The sequence below is a fragment of the Taudactylus pleione genome, unplaced genomic scaffold (assembly GCF_031769625.1).
Source record: "Taudactylus pleione unplaced genomic scaffold, aTauple2 ptg000554l, whole genome shotgun sequence".
Lineage (NCBI taxonomy): Eukaryota > Metazoa > Chordata > Amphibia > Anura > Myobatrachidae > Taudactylus > Taudactylus pleione.
The window spans coordinates 1,805-23,365 of NW_028284956.1; the positions used below are offsets into that span (position 1 = coordinate 1,805).

The following is a 21,561-nucleotide window of genomic DNA, read 5'->3' on the forward strand; positions in this document are numbered from 1 at the left end:
TCAGGGCAGACTAGTTGGGCCAAGTGGTTCTTATCTGCCGTCAAATTCTATGTAATACATTTTGGAGACAGACATATCTTGGGCTATATACTGAGCCCTTTAAAATAAAGATACAAATTGGCTGCTCTTAATTGGGTCTATGCAAGGTGGACTTTTTGCTGCTATTCGAATGCGCTATAATTCTAAGAGATAAGATTGGAAACTTATGAAATGTATTCTGTGGTATTATATATAGTTGCAAAGCAGTTTTAATGTATTTTGATTGTATGTATATACGTTTATGATCAAATATTATATTATATTATTACTTGAGCTACTTGTTATTGCAAAATAACATACATTTGGGGGATTTGTAACTAGCACAAAGTATTGTTTCCATTTTTTGCATTAGTTATATAATGGCTGCTTCTATGTAAACTAGACAAGATCTTGGATAGAAATGGCTTCATTAGCATAAAACCTCTTGGTTTCTTTAATAGAACGACAGGTGCAGACCATGGCGTAAACCTCTCGATGTCTCTAGACTCCTCTCTCCATCCTCAGTCCTCCTTCACCCTGCAGCCCAACTCCACCAGTAATACAATCAGTACAAGTCATCTGGTACCATCTCCTCCACCTCACTGCCATCAGACCTCGCTTCCTGGTCACCCGAACACCATCAGCTCCACCACCAACATTCTTTCCGGCAGAGAAGACCAAGCTCCGTCTACCTCTTCCTCACTCCCATCATCGTTCGGCACCATCCACATCCAGAATCCATCCATATCTTCAAAACACAGCAACCAAAGGCATGTTGTCTCAGAAGCTTCCAACAGTGTTGTCACTGGAGGACTCTATAGCGGTGGTGGTTACCGGGGGAACAGTATTGGCCTAGCTCTGATAGGCGTTGGCCACGGCAGCAAGACCTTGCTTCAAAGCTTAACGGAAGAGAATAGCTGCTATCTCTACTATATTGTAGAAAATCAGTTTTCCGCGGTGGAGAAAGCTTTTAGTGATGGATTCTTAATGAAGACAAGAGTATTGCAGGAGCAGGATGTAGACATTGTCCTCAGCGACCAACGGTAAGATATCGCTCTGCCTAAAAGCTAATTCCATGGTTGTTGTTTTTTTTCATATATACAGTATATATTTTTTTGTGGTGAGAGGGGGGGGGGGTAGTCTTCTATCCCCTAGCCTCTGCAATTTGGGATCCCCTGATTTGGTCTCCTGGTGTATCATTGTTTCTTACAATTACCCCTGTAATTACATTCTGCAGTCCCGGGGCTAGTCCAGGTTGTATATAAGTAGGAAACCCCAACAGCACGGAGGAGAGGGATCTGCAGAATTCAAATGCATTTCAATGCATAATTTTTCCCATTATATCAATAAAGGTCTCAATTCCCTGTAGCCAGTAAGGGCCACCTCCAGGTAGTACCATTACTCATACAGTACATGCCCGTATACATTATATATTACTGTGGATCTACTCTGTGTAACTTGTAATCTGGCTGTTTCCGACTCGCTGCTGTGCTTGATTCCACTGCTGTGAATACTACTATGGATCTGTTGTGTCTTGGAACTTGGTAGGGTCTCTGCACTCTACTGCGACTGCTGGGACGTTGACCTAGCACTGCATCCATAGAACATTCTCGGACACGGGCAGCATGAACATTCCAGGAAGTATGGAGCACATCAATAAATTGTCTTGTAAAATAGGTTAATGCAATAAGGCCGAGGTTCCCAAACGCGCTCCTCAAGCCGCCCCAACAGTTCAGGTTTTAGAGCTATCCATGGTTTAGCATAGGTGGTTAAATTCAATTGACTGGGGTACTAATTAAGTCACCTGTAATCAAGCATGGATATTCTTAAAACCTGGACTTTTAGGGTGCCTTGAGGACTGAGTTTGGGACCCACTGCAATAAGGGATTAACAAGAGGTGCACATTTTTGAACAGGACTTTTAAAGTAATACTTGAATGATTGCTATACTTTACCAAGCAATGCCTTTAAATAAGAAAATAGACATAATATGATTAGTGGGACTTCAAATCGACAGCGTATTCCTGAGAGATCTGATACTTGAATGTTAGTGGGCGGAGCCAGCGTGGTGACATATGGTGTATTTACCATACCATAGCATGCACTAGATCTCGCCACCTCTCGATAACATTTCGTCTTTCCGGCGTGGTATCCAGCATTCGTTATATTGTCACAGATCACTCGATATGAAAGGTACACTCACAAATAGTGGAACTGTTGCGTCATGTTTGGTTACTGGTTCCATCTTTGTGTTTTTTACTTTTGTCCCATTGTTGCTTGCAGAGTGTCTGGAGTCGTAATTTGTTCCCCACCGGAAGTCGCTGCTGTTATGACTCTGGAGACCTTAAGAGCTGGTAAGAGGGGGGGGCTTCCATTCTTGCCCCTTATTTATCCTGTTTCCCTTCGTAATTCATATTGAGTCATCACACAATAGCAAAGAATCCAGATTATTATGCACTTTGAGAAAAAGCCCTAATTTTGACCAGTGTTTGTAAAGGTGCGTACACACTGAGCGATTTCAATGAAAGATTAAACGATATCGTTTAATCGTTCAGTTACATTTGAAAATGACCAGCGATGCGCGCTCCCGCTTGTAGTCTACGATATTGTTCATCGCGGGTATGTGCAGCACGATGTGGACGATGTCGTTATCGTTCAGCATGTACACGTTGATCGCTGAGCGATCAAGCGGTAACGATTAGCTTTGGCGACAGTCGGACACTCCCTTCACTTCCTGCAGAGCCGAAGACAGGCAGCATCCAGAAGAGGAGCGCGTGGCTAACCTACCAAAACTAGGTAAGTAAAGTCCACCACTGTCCACCGATGTTCCTGGGGTCAATATTATAGAGGCATCGTCTGGCTAGCTTTTGTGGCATGAAAAAAGCGGAGATTACATAGGGGGCTCTCCATAAGGGGCAGCACTACTACCCCGCCCACCTTTATTTATTAATAATAAATAACCCCTCAAAAAAAAAACAAAAAAAAATTTGGATACCACATTATTTATTATTGTCAGCGATATTGCTGGTCGTAAATCGTTTACTAAATCGTTCGCTAAATCGTTTGGAAAAAGGTGGTGTGCTAGGTTCAAAAAGATCAAAAATTGATCTTGAAAGATCAGCGATATCGATCAGGCTGTAATCGCTGAGTGTGTGTGCTCCTTAAGGCACGTCCAGAACTGCTGCTAAAGCTCTCTAAATGGGGTTTGTCCCTAAAAGGTAAATGATCAGTATTTCAAAGGATCTGGCTTACAAATAGAGAGCTATAGGGACTCTTGCAACGCCTAATTCCTATGTATAGTGTCACTGTAGCTCGGAAGTCCATTACTCAATGATACGCGTAATGAAAAGTGTGCTATATAGCCATTAATGGGTAACTGTGCAGATGGTATTGCTTGCTACAAGGACAGATATCGTGTACAACTCTTGTGCAAAATATGTGTAGGATTAACAGTGGAAAGGCACAAAAATTAAACTAAATTAATAATTTCTTTTAATATACCAATTTTGTTATGCTAAATCGTCTTATATTTCGGAGGGACGTCTGCAGAATTCTTATAAAGTAGATCATTTAAATGTTGCATAAAACTCTCCTAAACACAGCAAAATGTTGTTTCATTGACCATTTATCATATATTTTGCACTTACCCTCCTGCAAAACGAATGCACTAATATTTGGATGTGTGTCCTATTTTCAAGGTAAAGCTGTGTTGTGTGAGAAGCTCCTGAGCACAAGCAGGCAGACTGTTGAAGCATGCTTCGATGAGGCGGACAGATACGGGAAGCCTCTAGTGTGTGCTTTTTACAAGTAAGTTATGCGTGTGTGCTGTATATGCACTGTGGTTACTAAGCTCTCAGAAGGTCATTGCTACAAGGTCAGGACTCCTAGAATCCTTAGCCTAACAATAATGCTGAATCAAAACTGCCAACGGGAATATTTACTCAACAGCGGGTTTTCAAAGCCGCCGATCTCCAGCGGGTTTAACCATTGAACTTAAAACGGCAATAGAAATAACAGCGAAATCAAGCTCGTTTCACATCTATTGCTCTTGTTGCTTTAAATCCAGTGGTCAAAGCCACCGATAATCCTACAAGTCTTTGACAACCCACTGTCTAGTGTATATATACCTACAGTTCTTCATTAGGTTATTGTTATTGAGGTAAAACTGGAATCCTCTGCTGGTTGTTCTGAGTTTCGGAATACTCAGCTACTCAGTGGTACAGAGATCCAGAATCCTCAGCTAGGTGGGTGGAGCATAGTTCTGGAATCTATGAGTTGGTAAGGCTGTAATAAAACTTTGAGAAACCTCAGCTAGTTAGTGGTGCAGAGTTATACAATCATCATCTAGCCAATGGTGGCAGGTTCCACAGTCGTCAGCTAGCCAGCGGTGGCAGGTTCCACAATCGTCGGCTAGCCAGCGGTGGCAGGTTCCACAATCGTCGGCTAGCCAGCGGTGGCAGGTTCCACAATCGTCGGCTAGCCAGTGGTGGCAGGTTCCACAATCGTCAGCTAGCCAGTGGTGGCAGGTTCCACAATCGTCAGCTAGCCAGTGGTGGCAGGTTCCACAATCGTCTTTTTTTTTTTTTATATTTAAGTACAGTACACCTTTGTATTCTCCCAAACATACAGTAATGGTAGGGCACATTTTTCTTTAGAAGGCAATGGAGTCTGTGAATTGTACCTTACTGGATATTATAGATTCTTAGGGGTATATTTACTAAAGTGCAGGTTTTTAGAAGTGGAGCTGTTGCCCATAGCAACCAGTCATAGTCTACTTAACATTTAACAAGCACCTTCTAGAAGATATAGAATCTGATTGGTTGCTATGGGCAACAACTCCACTTCTAAAAACTATCACTTTAGTAAATTTACCCCTTAGGATTGTTTTGTTATTTACACAGGCGTTTTGACCCTTCCTTGAAGTACCTGCATAAAAAGATTCACGAGACGAACACCCTGGGTAGGATACAGAAATTGTCCACAGTCAGCCGCACATATCCCTCATCTTCTGTCAGCACGATAAAGACATCAGGTATACTCAGATCTCGCTGTAAGATTCCAGCTAACTAAGGGCATGATTCAGAGCCGCTCGCTCTGAATCAGGGCGTGTGGGTTTTTTTTGTTGCGGCCTCTAGGCCGCTCGCATAGCTGTGGGTTACCACCCACAGCTTATGCGAGTGACCATGATGATGGTTGCGATGGTCAAGACGATCGCGACCATCGGGCTTGCGACGAGAACCTTGCGGTAGGGTCTCGTTGCCGCAAGCCACAGTGGACTTCCTGCACTATTAGAACAGGAAGTCCACCTACTGACATCACTAGTGATGTCAGTAGGGCCGCCCACAAATGGCAGGTGTTCGTGCAGGAACGCCTCCGTTTGCTCAGCCACCCCCCCCCCTTCCCCGCCTTCCAAATGGGGCAGTTGTCAGTCAACATCGACAGCTGCCCTTTTTGGATGCGAGCGCCGGAGCGAGTGCTTTTTCCGCTCGCTCCGGGGCTCGCGCAAGCGCAGTGCGCTCTGGGCCACCATCGACCCGCTTGCGAGCGGGTCTGAATCAGGCCCTAAATACGGAAGAGTGTTGTCCTAGTATTGGATAGCTGAGTACTCAGTATATATAATATTGTAGCCTGATCTTAATGGTGTTCGCAGCTGGCTTAAGTACAAGCGCTGAGATTCTGAACTATTGACGCTATGTACTAAAATCCCGCCTAGTCCAAAAAAGTCCTCATAGCGTAATTTTTTAAAACAGTCAAAACTGTTCTTATACACCAGCTCTCCAACAAATGAGGACCGCTGGTTCTGCATCCGTGTCTTCACAAGGTCTATCGGATAAACGTCAGTAGCTCCCACAGCTCCAGCAATTGAGCCCAATGAGAATCTGTAAGCAGACTCAGCAACCTGGAGCCAGATAGGCCTGCCCACGTCACTGTAGGATTGCTGTCTTCGGATTTCAGCTAAGTTGTAAGGCAGTGCTCCTTTCTCTAGGGGCGCTGTTCGCTCAATATCTGCCAAAGTAAGACGTCCAGTAGCATTGTATAGATCTGCGAGCTGGAACAGAGTGTGTCAGACATTCTGTATAGATGCATGCCATAAAGCGTTCAATGTATTTACTGCAGGGATAAGTATATAGTAGATACTGCTACTTTGTGTATGTGAACATAAGGGAACACGCTAACTCCTAGTTCTAAATCACCTGCTCTTGCTTTTTTTTTTTCAGGGGGCATTTTTTATAACACAGCCTTACACGATATAGATATTGCCAACTGGTTACTTGGAGTAAGTGCGCCGGATGTGGTATTCTCGCTAGGAAATGCTTTCTGTTCAGGTAGGATTCTTAGCTGTCATTTTTATTTCCAATAATTTATATTAATCGGTACTTGTGTACTTTATGGACTCATTGCAGAGAGAACCCAATGAATGGTTTAAATGGTACTTGTGTACTTTACGTACCGAAAGTTATCCCCACCTAAAGAAGAAAGTTGTCCCCTCGCTGCGCTCGCCACGCTTCAGGCTCGGTGGCTCGCCACAAGGTTATATTCCCCCTCTGTGCCCACTTGGACGGTAGGGAATGACGCTGGACACTGGCTGATGACGTCAGGGTACATGGTCTACGGAGAGGAGAAGAATCTGCATACGGAGCACTTCCTATAATTAAAATATAACCTTTATTAATCTGCATATAAAAAAATTGTATGTATATAAAACTAGCGAAATATATAAAAGACAATAAGAAAATAGTGATTAAAGTAGTGAAATGTGTTATAAAATTACTATGCGCCTGTTGATTATCCTCACAATTTCTGTGACTATTATCTAGGGACTGTGCTGATCATCAGTTTCTTGTCACTGTGTACACTTCCTCAGTAGACCTTAGTGCTAGTCTTATATTGTTACAGGAGTATCAGTCAGTGTTTGTTATAAATATTGCTACTTTATAATAGTGTATGTAGCGATATGTTTCAGCTTGTTTACAGTCAAATCTCTAGCTCTATTTCCATGGGACAGTGTTTCATTAGTTCTAATATTCAAATGAGTCCCTTTCTTCAAAAAATATTAATAATAATTTGCTTGTAAATTGTATCCAGTGTCCCCAATCCCAAATATTGATTTATTATAATCTCCAACATTGCGAGTTTCTATAATGTGTGATAGACATGTTTAATAATTTTGCGTATCTTAAATGTATGTTGTAATGGCGAGCAGTGACACAAGAGGAGAGCAGCGCTAAGTCTAATGTTTAATGTGTCTCTGCCGCTTAACAAAAGGTGTGTTTATACAAGGGGGAAACAACTAATACCCCATGAGCAGAATACTGATGGAGAACAGCACTGAATAAATTTGGTTTGGGAGTGTTATTATCTGACTGACCTCCGTTACATCAGGTTTTGAGAGTTCCCTAAATGTAATCATGCTATTTGCGTGGTTATACTGTTATTAAAAACTGATCATTTCTCAGCAGCCTGCTGTAATAAAAATAGGGATAATCTCAACCATTGGGGATAGGTATACATCTAAAACCTCTGTGTGTATATATAAGATATGCAAAATGATTAAACCTGTATATGACACATTATAGAAACGTGCAATTTTGGAGATTATAATAAATCAATATTTGTGATTGGGGACACTGGATACAATTTACAAGCAAATTATTATTAATAACACTGCACAACAATGAAAATGTTTCCGATGTGAAAATGGTTACTTCTAATTGATTTCAGTATGCAAAGAATGAATATGACATTTAAAACTCAGTTAGCTCTGAGTTCCGAGATATAGCCCATTTATGACGATGTAGGGGTATTCCTAGTGAGGTGGACAGGATGGAGAGACTCTTACCAGCAATCCGCGTTCCGCGCAGAGGGGGCGGGGCCTAATGACCCAATTAAATGAATCAGTTATTTGTCCCCTCCCCTATTCAAATATGTGCGATTCACGGGATTACCCGCACAGATAACTGTGGTGCACTGAGTGACAAGCATAGTGAGCGATTCCACCAAGACATTTCAGCGATGGGACAAAGATATCAGAGTAGGTGATCACTACTGTTGGTCAGTGACAAGAGATGCCCCAGAAGAGGAGTACAAGCGACAAGCAAAGAGAAAGCGCCCCCATGAATAGGCCACTATATTACATAGTACTTTCCTATGCTGTATGTTTGTTTCCTATGCTGTATGTTTGTTTCCTATGCTGTATGTTTGTTTCGTTTTGTGTTCTTATTTGTGATTGATAGAATTAAAACAACTGTTATTTATTTTCTATCAAGAAAATATCAGATTATTTTAAAATAGCTTTTCACTATGACTATATTAATGTACATACAGTATAGTGCAAGTAGTGTAGCTCAAAAAATAGAGCTAGTAAAAACATTCTGATATCATTTTAGTTTTTCTTGACCTCAAATTAATAATTTATGACTATTTTTAGAAAGGAAACAAATTAAAAGTATTAAGTTGTTGTACAGTGTAATTTTTGACGAAAGGGACTCATTTGACTATTAGAACTAATGAAACACACTGTCCCATGATAATAGAGCTAGAGATTTGACTGTAAACAAGCTGAAACATATCGCTACATACACTATTACAAAGTAGCAATATTTATAACAAACACCGACTGATACTCCTGTAACAATATAAGACTAGCACTAAGGTCTACTGAGGAAGTGTACACAGTGACAAGAAACTGATGATCAGCACAGTCCCTAGATAATAGTCACAGAAATTGTGAGGATAATCTAAAGGCACATAGTAATTTTATTACACATTTCACTACTTTAATCACTATTTTTTTATTGTCATTTATATATTTCGCTAGTTTTATATACATGCAATTTTTTTATATGCAGATTAATAAAGGTTATATTTAAATTATATGAAGTGCTCCGGATGCAGATTCTTCTCCTCTCCATAGACCATATACCTTACTTATCTGTGGCAGCACCCCCAATATCTATGAGGACATCTATATAATAGATTCTGAGAATATTTAACTTTGGGGTTCCTTTCATGATAAAAGGTTATCTTTCCGGTGCAATAGAAACTTTTTTTCTCTTGATAACGTTAAGGTCCTCTCCGTGAAGGGGATTTAGACATTACCCTGATTGATAATAATGATGAGTGTAGGACACTTGGGTTCTCTCTCTGCAGTGAGTCCGTAAAGTACACAAGTACCTATTAATCCTCTATAGTACAGTTTTATGGAAAAATTGAACTCTGAATATTGTTTCCCCTGATGATTATTCCTAATATGCAGTAATGGTATCACAATCTGATCATTACTGTCCCTATGGAACTCATAGCTGCATATAGCAGAGGATATTTACTAGTGATCTCATCTTTGCTTTCTGCTCAGACATGGCTGTCGTGAAGGACGCAGACACGGCTAGCATCAGCATGAAGTATTCTAGTGGCACTATAGTGAGCCTGGACATCAGCCAGCACTGCACCAAGTGCTGCGATCAGAGATTAGAGGTAACGACATCAGAGGTGCACAACCAGTGTCTAATGTCACCCCTAAAATAAGCATTGTGTTATTAGCTGTGAAGATCTATGTAGCATGTTGTGTTTCTAGATCAGCGATGCTCACTATGCAGCACTAATCTGTCTGCAGCACAGTCTCCTCGCAGCGCTGCCTGAGCTCACAGAGTGCTCTGAGTGGTAGTGTGTTCATAGTTCCTTCCTGTAATAGCTGCAGAATGCCCAGCGGCAGCAGAGCAACCTGTCAAATGGTGGGGTGGAGGACAATGAGATGGGGCTTTGTGGGTAGCAGTGGGGGTGGTGTGGATAGCTGTGAGGGGGAGGTGGTGGTGAGGGGAGCGGTGAGGGTAGCTGTGAGAGGGGGGCGGTGAGGGTAGCTGTGAGAGGGGGGCGGTGAGGGTAGCTGTGAGAGGGGGGCGGGGAGGGTAGCTGTGAGAGGGGGGTGGTGGTGAGGGTAGCTGTGAGAGGGGGGGTGGTGAGGCTAGTTTTGAGATGGGGGGTGGGACACCAGCAGAGTGGTCAGTAAAGCACATTGGCACATACTGCTATCTTATCCCATGTACTTATCTATAGATGATATAAGTTAGCATCTCTAAATTCCGTCCTCAGTGCTGACTTCATTGTGAAAAACACAAACTGCATCCCCCGAAACAAAGCCGCGGTAGCTTCTATTTTCTGATGACACAATAAGTATCACGTCTTGGCCAGGAAAATCGCTGTTACATTGTGTGGCTGAGAAAGTGACCCAAGAAACCAGCCGTGCGGACGTATAATGTTATTTCTATCTCTCTTTTAGTTGAACGGCTCCCTGGGATCGTTGCGTCTAGACAATCAGAACCCACTGTCCATTATAGAGAATGGCACCTCCTGCCCGGCGCCCTCCCAAACGCACCATGAGAGATACCGAGAAGCATACAAAGAGCTGCTCCGACATTTCCTACGTACCATCAAAGGTCAGTGTGAGCTGGAAGGGGCCCTTATTATTATTACTGCTGTGCTTGCAGCTCTAGGCATTTCTTCAGCAATACAAAGGGATAGTAGGATCACGCGTGCTTTCCAGTTTAACTGCTGCTTTAGCCCCTGAATTGCGCATTTACGAACAAACTAAAAAGCAGCGAATTGCTAAAACCTGTATCCTTTAATGATCAACAAAAAAATAAGTAAAAAGAAATAATGTGGATACACTGTAACAAGTGAGCATAAATGTAAACAAGACATGGATACAATAAAAGCGAATGTATGGCAATGCTATAACCATGAAATCGCTATGGGCGAGATGTATGAAACAAGAAAATGCAGTAAATCCTTGGTAACCTCCTGTTTTCGGAGGTTTACCTCAATACATATGGATCCCAAATGTATTAAAAAGGTCACCCGCAGATATCGCTGATGATATAGGCCAGTCCTGCGGCGCAGCAAGCCCTATAGGATTGTTTGTATGTATCAGGCTCGGGAGAGCGTAACTTTGCAGAGCTAGTCACCGCTAGCGAACACCATTAATAGATGGCATTGGCCGTATATTAATGGTCTGGTCTGTATTTCAACAGTTTGTTGCATCAGCTGAGTGTACTAGAAGCACCAGAACAGAAAGCGCCACCCAAGGCAGGAAAGAGGAACTGCACGGGTGGTGCAGAGTGCTAGAATGAACACAAGTGTCCATCTTATGGGGATGTTATCTGCGAATGGCAACCCTTGGGCATGGTAGCCTATGCACTGTTCTATCTCTCTCTGCATTGCACGTAGCATTCAAAGCTAACAAGATACCAGATAGTAGATTATATCAAGTCCTCCTAGGAGTGTGGTTCATAAATGGAAAGGATTTTCAACTATTAATAGAGAACTTTTGACTCCCTCAATTAAATCTGAAGGCGCCCTCGTCAATCCCCAAAGTGTCTCAGATTTATTACCATCACTGGGACAATGGGAATAGATGCTGTGTAGATCCCATGGGACTTTCAGTTAGGGTATGTGTTCCATCATTTCCTCTCATTGCCCATATGTATTAATGTTTGATTGTATTGTTCACACCTCTACCGTGTGGTGGAAACCTTGTGCCACCATATGAATAAATAGATAATAATTTGATGTCTGTGTTTAAAACCATCAGAAAACATTTAAAGCCATTAACAAATAATATATAAATATAAATATATATATATATATATATATATATATATATATATATATATATAGTGAGCAGATTCGGTTCTACTCGGTTCCGTTCGGATTTAAAAACCGAATCTTATTGGGTATCAGCTGTCACGAGTTTTGGATAGCCAATAAGATTCGGTTTTTAGAACCGAATCCGCTCACCCCTAATATAAATATATATATTTGTTACATTTTTAAAATGTAATTTTTTTATTTTGCGGATATGTGATTGGTATTTCCCCTTCAGATAGTTTTACCTTAAGCCAGGGTAACTACTACAAAAAGCGGTGCCTGATTAGCACAGATGGATGCTGAAAGATTCAAGCAGTGTATTTAGTAATAACTGTAGGAGGGCGGGTAGAAACCAATAAACTGCCCCTTTTTAGATATATAATTTGTTTTTGTTTTTTTTTTTTTTAAATGACTTCATTCTTCAGGGTCCATAGGCTCCACAGGGAGACCGTGGGCTGTAGGTGATGGGAACCAATCCGAGCACCACGCAGTTAAAGCTTTAGTTCCCAGGATGCACTGGGTCCACTCTCCCTATACCCCGCCCCCGAGCCAGAGGCACCTCAGTTTTGTTGGTGCCCGGCTGGAGTCGGGTCACCATTTTGCAGGGGGGCTGCTAGTCAGCCCCTAAAGCTTATTTCTTTTTTATTTAGTTACTTTTAGCGACTAGAGTGCTTTTTTAAAAATTCACGTTTAAAAAAAAAAAAAAGAAATGCTTTAGTTGTAATATGAAATTGTCAGAATAGAAAACAAAATGCTGAAAGTGTTTATTTGTTAATAAATGTCACCTTTGTGAACAAGCCGTCTGTGTGCGATGGAAAGCAACAGTAACGGAGCTTTGTGTCTTGCAGGTAAGGAGCACCCGACAGTCACCAAAGAGCAATACATCTGCGCGATGCAGATCGCAGCTGCAGCGGAGCAGTCCTGGCATACCGGTTCCTCCATAGACATGAGGAACGAAGCTGTAGACATATCTATAGTCAAGACTGAGATTATATGACCCAGGAGCCGCGTGTTGGAGGCTCCAGTATCTGCGTGGATTGTATCTTAGAATAAAGTGGTAGATTTATCTTTTGCTGCGTTCTTCCCTTGGAAACTCTAGCTTGGTGTTCCATAGGGCGATGCTTCAGAATCGGCCTTCCTGTTCATCTCAAGTAATAATCTTCCATTATTTGTCTTTCAATGAAAGACACTGTTGTCTGCTTGGAGCAAAGAGACTTCCATTCAGGACACCGTTTTAAGAAACAAATTCCCGTACTTGCTCTCATTATTAAACTGCGCCACTTACACAACGCAGAGGCAGCTGTTTTGTAGGATGTGCAATAGTCAGCCTGTGAATTTACTAGGCTATAGTGATATTCCTGGGACCTGGAGGGGGGGGCTCTGTGCAGGAGAGGTCCACTTTCGCCTGTCTCCTGGAAATGCTGTTACGACTTGACATATGCAATTGCTGTAATGGACCTGGGTTGCTCCACCTTGCACAATGTTTTGTTTTAGGTCAAAAATGAAGAAAGTTGAGCAGCTCTTTTCTCTTAATTTAAATTAATTATTTACTACTCAGTCGCTACACATGTGTCCATCTTATGTCCTGCGTTGCGGGAACATAGTGCGGATGAACGTATGCCTCACCTGAGCTCTGTCCCAGGACATGTGGCATTTGTGTGTGCATCTGTCTTTCTGTCTGTCGGGGATAGTCTTATAGTGAACTAGACTGACAGACACGCTGAAAGGTTTGTGACTTGTTCACGCGGACAAGCTGGTTCATCTACTATTGAATTTTGTGCTTAAAGTGGATCCGTCCTCTTAAATATCTATGCGTCTGGCCTCCAATCTGATCAAAGAAGATTCCAGAATCCCTCTTTACCATAAAATAAAAAAATAGGAATAAATGGATATTCGTGATTAGAAAGTATCTAAGGAAGGGGGCGAGGTTCCTGGGTGGTGGGGTAAGTCCAGACTAAGGGCCTGATTCAGACCCACTCGCGAGCGGCTGTACGCTCGCAAGTGGGTCGATGGTCTGCACTGAGCATGCGCACGACGGAGGGAGCTCCGTCGTGCGCATGCGCCAGACACGACGAGCGAAGGACTTTCCTTCGCTCGTTGTGTCCGATCAAAGGGGGCGTGCTGTCAATGTTGATTGACAGCACGCCCCCTTTGGTGGGCGTGCCGGGGGCGTGCCTCCCTGACGGGGGCGTTCCCACGGGAACGCCTCCCGTCAGAAGCCGGCCCACTGACATCACTAGTGATGTCAGTGGGAGTGATTTTGGCTCTGATAGAGCCAAAATCACTCCGGAGCTTGCGGTTGAAAACCTCAACCGCAGGCTCCGGCTCGCAATTTCGATGGTCGCGATGGTCACGACCATCGCGGCCATCAAAATGCACGCTCGTATAGCCTGTGGGTGGTGACCCACAGCTATACGAGCGTCCAGGAGGACGCTCCATGAAAAAGGAGCCCGGCCCTCATGCAGAGCGTGCGCTCTGCTCAGAGCGTACGGCTCTGAATGAGGGCCTAAGTCTTCCAGTGCCATCACCATTTGCTGCTGATCACTGCAAGGACTACACTAATGTACAATGAAGTGCCAAAAGTCATGCGATGGGTGCCTAGTATTGTGTAGGACCCCCTCTAGCCCTGCGAAGTGCAGCAACTCAATGTGGCATCTATTCCACAAGTGGACGGCAGACCTCTGCAGAGATGCGGACCCATGCCATCTGGATAGCTTCGCACAGCTCCCTGATATTTGTAGGTGTAGGATCTTGGGTGCAATTGAACCACTCCGCCACGTCCCATAAATGCTTGATTGGGTTCCTGTTGGGGCGAACGTGGTGGCCACACCATTTCAGAACTTGAATGGGATTCACATCCCTACTGCGGAAGACCGACAGGAGGAGATCCCGACTGGGGCTGGTAAGTATCCTAACCCTCCCCTCTCTCTCCCTCCCTTGGAGGTGCCTAACCCTAAAACTCCCAGAGTGGTGCCTAACCCCAAGTCCCCCTGGGGTAGCCTAAATCTAACCCCCCCCCCCCCCCCCCCCCGCCGCGGCCATCTGCTAAGACTCCCCGGACTTACCTTATTTGACTCGGCGTTCTTCTGGGTTCCGGTGTTGGGATTAAGATAGGCGTTGGTATTTTGACGCCTATCTTAAGTCCTGTGTCAGGCTTCAGAATGCTCAATTGAAACCAAATCTGGACAATTTGGGACCCTGTAAGCTAGAGAACGCTGCACTGACCTGGTTATGTGTCTGGTCCCTACTACATTGAATGTGGATGTGATTTGAGCCAGTGTCGCTTGTCTGCTACCATAGACAGTTCTGGCCATACGGCGCTGGTCACAATCATGAAGCATCCGTGGTCAACCACTACGCTGTCCACGGTGGCTTGTAATGCTTTGCATTAGGTATTTCCGCTACACATGACACTGTAAGGATGTTTAATGTCCGCACTTAGGAAATGGATTGTCCCATCCGTCAGACACCCATTTGTCATGCCCCGTTCGAACGATTATTCACATCGCCTTTACATGAGCAACCTAGCTGGTGTTCAAACTGATGATGCAGGTCTTGGCATATCCAAGACATCACGGTACGGTGATGCCACCTGCCATTACCTTTACATACTGCTATCCCATGACTTTTGGCACTTCAGTGTACATCAGCAGGTATCTACGTGACTGATATTCAATGATCTCTGAGACTTTAAAGAAAATTTCAATTTCAGATTTTCTTGGTTAGAATAAAAGCTTTTTCCCGCCAAACCCCATCCAGTGCAAAATTGGGGAGCAAGTGTAGAGAGAATCCCTCCTTCTGCCAGTCACAGCTTGTCCCCTGGCATCTTGCGTTCTGAGAATATACCAGAACATTTACCTATTAATTTTTTTTTTATATGGCAGATACCGGGACAGTGCTGGAGGAGTTGGGGGCCCCGAAGAACTATGCCGCCAGGGGCATTGAGGGGGGTGCACAGACAGCCACTATTGGAAAGGGAGCAGCAGTTAGGCGCACAGAAACAGCTACTATTGGGAAGATAGCTGCATTAAGACACCCAGCTAGAGCTAGGAAGTTGCAGTGAGGCACACAGCTAGAGCTAGGAAGTTGCAGTGAGGCACACAGCTAGAGCTAGGAAGTTGCAGTGAGGCACACAGCTAAAGCTAGGAAGTTGCAGTGAGGCACACAACTAGAGCTAGGAAGTTGCAGTGAGGCACACAACTAGAGCTAGGAAGTTGCAGTGAGGCACACAGCGAGAGCTAGGAAGTTGCAGTGAGGCACACAGCGAGAGCTAGGAAGTTGCAGTGAGGCACACAGCGAGAGCTAGGAAGTTGCAGTGAGGCACACAGCGACAGCTACTATTGGGAAGGGAGCAGCAGTGAGGCACAGAAACAGCTACTATTGGGAAGGGAGCTGCAGTGAGGCACAGAAACAGCTACTATTGGGAAGGGAGCTGCAGTGAGGCACAGAAACGGCTACTATTGGGAAGGGAGCTGCAGTGAGGCGCACAAACAGCTACTATTGGGAAGGGAGCTGCAGTGAGGCACAGAAACAGCTACTATTGGGAAGGGGAGCTGCAGTGAGGCGCAGAAACAGCTACTATTGGGAAGGGAGCTGCAGTGAGGCGCAGAAACAGCTACTATTGGGAAGGGAGCTGCAGTGAGGCACAGAAACAGCTACTATTGGGAAGGGAGCTGCAGTGAGGCGCAGAAACAGCTACTATTGGGAAGGGAGCTGCAGTGAGGCGCAGAAACAGCTACTATTGGGAAGGGAGCTGCAGTGAGGCGCAGAAACAGCTACTATTGGGAAGGGAGCTGCAGTGAGGCACAGAAACAGCTACTATTGGGAAGGGAGCTGCAGTGAGGCGCAGAAACAGCTACTATTGGGAAGGGAGCTGCAGTGAGGCGCAGAAACAGCTACTATTGGGAAGGGAGCTGCAGTGAGGCGCAGAAACAGCTACTATTGGGAAGGGAGCTGCAGTGAGGCGCAGAAACAGCTACTATTGGGAAGGGGAGCTGCAGTGAGGCGCAGAAACAGCTACTATTGGGAAGGGAGCTGCAGTGAGGCGCACAAACGGCTACTATTGGGAAGGGAGCTGCAGTGAGGCGCAGAAACGGCTACTATTGGGAAGGGAGCTGCAGTGAGGCGCAGAAACAGCTACTATTGGGAAGGGAGCTGTAGTGAGGCACAGAAACAGCTACTATTGGGAAGGGAGCTGCAGTGATGCACAGAAACGGCTGCTCTTGGGAAGGGAGCTGCAGTGAGGCACAGAAACGGCTACTATTGGGAAGGGAGCTGCAGTGAGGCGCAGAAACGGCTACTATTGGGAAGGGAGCTGCAGTGAGGCGCAGAAACAGCTACTATTGGGAAGGGAGCTGTAGTGAGGCACAGAAACAGCTACTATTGGGAAGGGAGCTGCAGTGAGGCGCAGAAACAGCTACTATTGGGAAGGGGAGCTGCAGTGAGGCGCAGAAACAGCTACTATTGGGAAGGGGAGCTGCAGTGAGGCGCAGAAACGGCTACTATTGGGAAGGGAGCTGCAGTGAGGCGCACAAACGGCTACTATTGGGAAGGGAGCTGCAGTGAGGCGCAGAAACGGCTACTATTGGGAAGGGAGCTGCAGTGAGGCGCAGAAACAGCTACTATTGGGAAGGGAGCTGTAGTGAGGCACAGAAACAGCTACTATTGGGAAGGGAGCTGCAGTGATGCACAGAAACGGCTGCTCTTGGGAAGGGAGCTGCAGTGAGGCACAGAAACGGCTACTATTGGGAAGAGAGCTGCAGTGAGGCGCACAAACGGCTACTATTGGGAAGGGAGCTGTAGTGAGGCACAGAAACAGCTACTATTGGGAAGGGGAGCTGCAGTGAGGCGCAGAAACAGCTTCTATTGGGAAGGGAGCTGCAGTGAGGCGCAGAAATGGCTACTATTGGGAAGGGAGCTGCAGTGAGGCACAGAAACGGCTACTATTGGGAAGGGAGCTGCAGTGAGGCGCACAAACGGCTACTATTGGGAAGGGAGCTGCAGTGAGGCACAGAAACGGCTACTATTGGGAAGGGAGCTGCAGTGAGGCACAGAAACAGCTACTATTGGGAAGGGAGCTGCAGTGAGGCGCAGAAACGGCTACTATTGGGAAGGGAGCTGCAGTGAGGCGCACAAACAGCGACTATTGGGAAGGGAGCTGCAGTGAGGCGCAGAAACAGCTACTATTGGGAAGGGAGCTGCAGTGAGGCTCATATGAAGTAGTTTCCTGGGTTTATAAAGAGATGTAGAAGGAGGATTATGCAGCTACAGGAAGTGTACACTCTGCCTTGGCATTACTAGTAGAATAATGCTTGGAAATCAGCCAATCTGCTTTAGCTCTGCATACTATATCATCTGTTTCGCCTATAATTAGGCAGTATATATAATTAAAATAAATGAGTGGAACAGAAAATCTGTGAAGATGTAAGATTATTAAATTAAAAGTTTCAGAATCCAACAAGTTGGAAATATGTAGAGTACTTTCATATGGAGAGGTTTTCAGCACCACAGTTTTCCTGCACTAGTGTAACAGGAGCCTTATTTACCTACACTGTGCTGTCATTAGCATATAGGTGCTGTCATTGGCCACAGCTTGTCCTTGCCACACCCCCTTCAGGCCAGTAACACAAAGAGGACAGGAAATTAATGACTACAATAGAGGTACCCGGGCCCCGGGAGAGCGATAGAGCCAGTTTTACATAATATTGAATCAGAAAATGATCCGCTATGACGACGGTTCCACTTTACAATGCTGTATGCCAAAATGCATCATCCATAGCAAATTATTCACAGTCTGCAAGCTGAACATGTCTTACCGGAAGAGTCTTTTAAATGAAGAATCGTTGTTTGTACAAGTGTATTTCTATGTCCGCTGCCTGCTTAATACTATGCATTTTAAAGACCAAAAATCCTTCTAAACCGCTGCCGGTGAACATTATATTTGTAGTTAACAAAATTAACTGTTCGGCAGCCCGAAGTATTTACTTCAAAGGGACTGGCTGTACAATGTAAATATTATATCCCATTCTAATATAATTTAAGTTGACCGTTACATAGTCTATAGCCTTGTATGACCTCCTGATGAAGTCAGGCACTTAAAACTTATTTATGAAGTCTAAATATTTTGCTATAGTTTTTATTATTGTTACTTAGATACATGTTTTAACATTCACTCTTACAGTTTAGCTTTGGAATCTGCAATGGAAATAGTTGAAGACTTATAACCGCAGTCTCTTATGCACCTCTAGTTCGAGTGCTGTGTTTTGTCACCATAATGTGAATGCGGGATTATGTGACTGTAAAATGATTACAAGCTAAGATAAAGTAGGTTGTTTTCTGTAGCTGTAAGTGTACCTGTCACCTACAGGGGATGTAGTCATTTCATGCCTTGGGTCTGTATACATGAGAATCCAGCTTGTCATTCACTAGTAATGCCACATATATTGGTCCGCCCCACAGAGAGCAGTGAGTAGGTGACAGGTGCAGAAGGGGGTGTGAACTCGCACTGACCTTAAAGAAAAGGTGGAGGAGGGGTTAGAATTGCAAAGAAATCTATCATATAAAATTTTGCCATAGGGTCTGTGCAGTGAGACGGACAATGGGGCTAGTGATTATACCCTTATACTGTGATTTCCAGAACATCTCTCTTCTTGTATATAAGCTGCATTGTCCTCTCGGGCCCGAAAAATCAGTTGCCCCCATGTAGTTGACGGGGTCACTATGTTTTCTCATTCAATACATTTCTTGTTTGTATAGAACTGTTAAGGTGCATACACACACAACGATTTTTTGACCGATTATCGATAAACGATTATCGTTCATCGTTGAAAAAATCGTTCACTTTCTAAGTTAAAACGATGAAAGATTATCTTTCATGCACGGTCACGTTTGTAGTTCAGTCAGACTGACCAACTCAACGATTTTCATTAAGGGAGTATGCAAAAATCGTTAAAAATAAATAAAAAATCGTTCATTACATTTAGTAAATGAATGATTTTAGTAAACGATTTTCGTTCATTTTTCCCGTGAAAAAAATGAACGAAAATCGTTTAATAAAATCGTTCATTTACAAAATCGTTGCGTGTGTATGCAGCTTTACAATTAGAAGAATGAGTTGTGTTATTATATCCAGGAGATTATAAATACTGTATGTACTGAAAGTGGGGCCTATGTATACCACTTTCACTACTGTGCATTTAATCCCAAAGTGCCTTATTATGTATTACCAGTATGGGTTGTTGTGCCTTTCTTCCCAATGTTACCTTGTACTGATCTATGTGTGAGCTCCTGATTTTCTCATCTGATCCATTTCCATTACAAATATATATACGGCAACGTTTGTTTTTACTACAGATCAGACTCTACAGACCCTGAGACTGGGCTGATAAAGGAATCCAGCGGCTAAGCTGGTTATTTTGTGTTGGCTGCCTAAAATTAAGCTTGTTTCCCCTTAGGGCCGAATTTCGGAGTCCATAGTCGTCCTGTTTTCTGGGCACATGTCAGAATTCAGCTCATATAACAGAAGAGCAGGTTTAATTGATGTCCGAATAGGATGTGATATAAGTAGGTTTTCAACAAACATCACCATCCAATGTAAAATGTGAAGACGTAAATAATATAAACACACGGCCCATCGTCACTTTTATCATGTTAAAGTCTGGGATAGCCTCTCATTTTTTTAACCTTGTAAATGTGCAGCTTGTACAAGTCTAACAGTCATTGTATAGATTAATTTTCCTGCCTACCCAAAATAATTAAATCTGGAGTAAATCACTTAAAAGTCTAAAATACAACTTTGTAAATTTTAAATGATGACTGTTTGTATCTGTATTAAAGATTAATGACAAGTAAAAGTGGGTTTCAGAAAAATAGAATACTTAATACTTGGATTTGGTGGTGCATTGCAGTGATCCTCTTCTACCAAGGGAGGGCAGTGTTGTCAGTGCATCTCCCCTGTATAAATGGGGAGTAGCTGGAGGAGGGGCTAGACAACCATGTTGCCTTGATTCAGGCAAGCTTTTATTGGACCCTCCTTTAGGGTGTTATGTCAGACTGAAGGTAAGCATTTAACCAGCATCCTTTTGTATTTTCTTTTATTTCAAATAAGTAAGGGTGTATTTTTAGGTGTATTTCTTCTTTAATAGGATGTCTCGGTAATTATGTTACAGTCTGCCACTGGTGGTTCAAAGATCAGTACTGTCTCAATTCCACTAGGAGGAGGGGGTAGGAAAGGTGTAGGTCATATTTATGGGCACACATCAAGAATGTCGTAAATGTGTTACTTCTGCAGAGAGTTTTGGATTCCCTGTAACATGAGCAGATGAGTTAACAAAATAATATACAAAAATTTCATCTTTAGAGTGGCTTTTGTATCACACATATGGATGATAACTTTACCGTTATAACCGTTGAGTTTTCATAATGTTCAGTTTTATTTAAACTCCAAATTATTTTATAAGATTCATCTTAGTTTTGCTTTGATCGATGTGAAGTGGATGTAACTATCACATAGGGCAGGCGTTAGGGTGATTGAGAATGGATGCTAAGGGCTGTATACAATTAGTGAAAACGACAGTTTTTTGCCCCCCCCATTTTTTTTTTTTTTTCACTCAAAAAGTGCACGGACGTTTTTTGCCAAAGTGCGCAACTTACGAAAATGTTTCGGGGTACTTTATCATTAAGGGGTGCCCAAAGGGTTCTGAAAAAAATTCCTGCATTTTTAGTCAAAAATAGGGACTTTGCTTTTTTTTTTCTTCTCCTGGTCTGGGATGAAGATTAACTTTCCTCTTTTTTTTTTTTTTTTGTCAATTTTCGCCTGTTTGCCAATTTATTTTTTTTGGGAGAAAATTATCCATCTTCGCTGCTATTTGAATACAGTGACATAAGATGAGTCAGCAGGAAA

At 43.5% G+C, this 21,561-nt stretch overlaps 1 protein-coding gene across 1 annotated transcript; it reads left to right on the top strand.

The window, feature by feature from the left end:
* Positions 1-483: 483 nt before the first annotated feature.
* LOC148482044 (uncharacterized) lies at positions 484-13,614 on the top strand. Its single transcript, XM_088452592.1, has 8 exons — positions 484-1,061; positions 2,301-2,371; positions 3,716-3,824; positions 4,919-5,049; positions 6,236-6,343; positions 9,373-9,491; positions 10,294-10,450; positions 12,509-13,614. Exons 1-8 carry the CDS (start codon positions 514-516, stop codon positions 12,655-12,657), a joined length of 1,392 nt encoding a protein of 463 aa, XP_088308718.1. The 5' UTR covers positions 484-513; the 3' UTR covers positions 12,658-13,614.
* Positions 13,615-21,561: the final 7,947 nt, after the last annotated feature.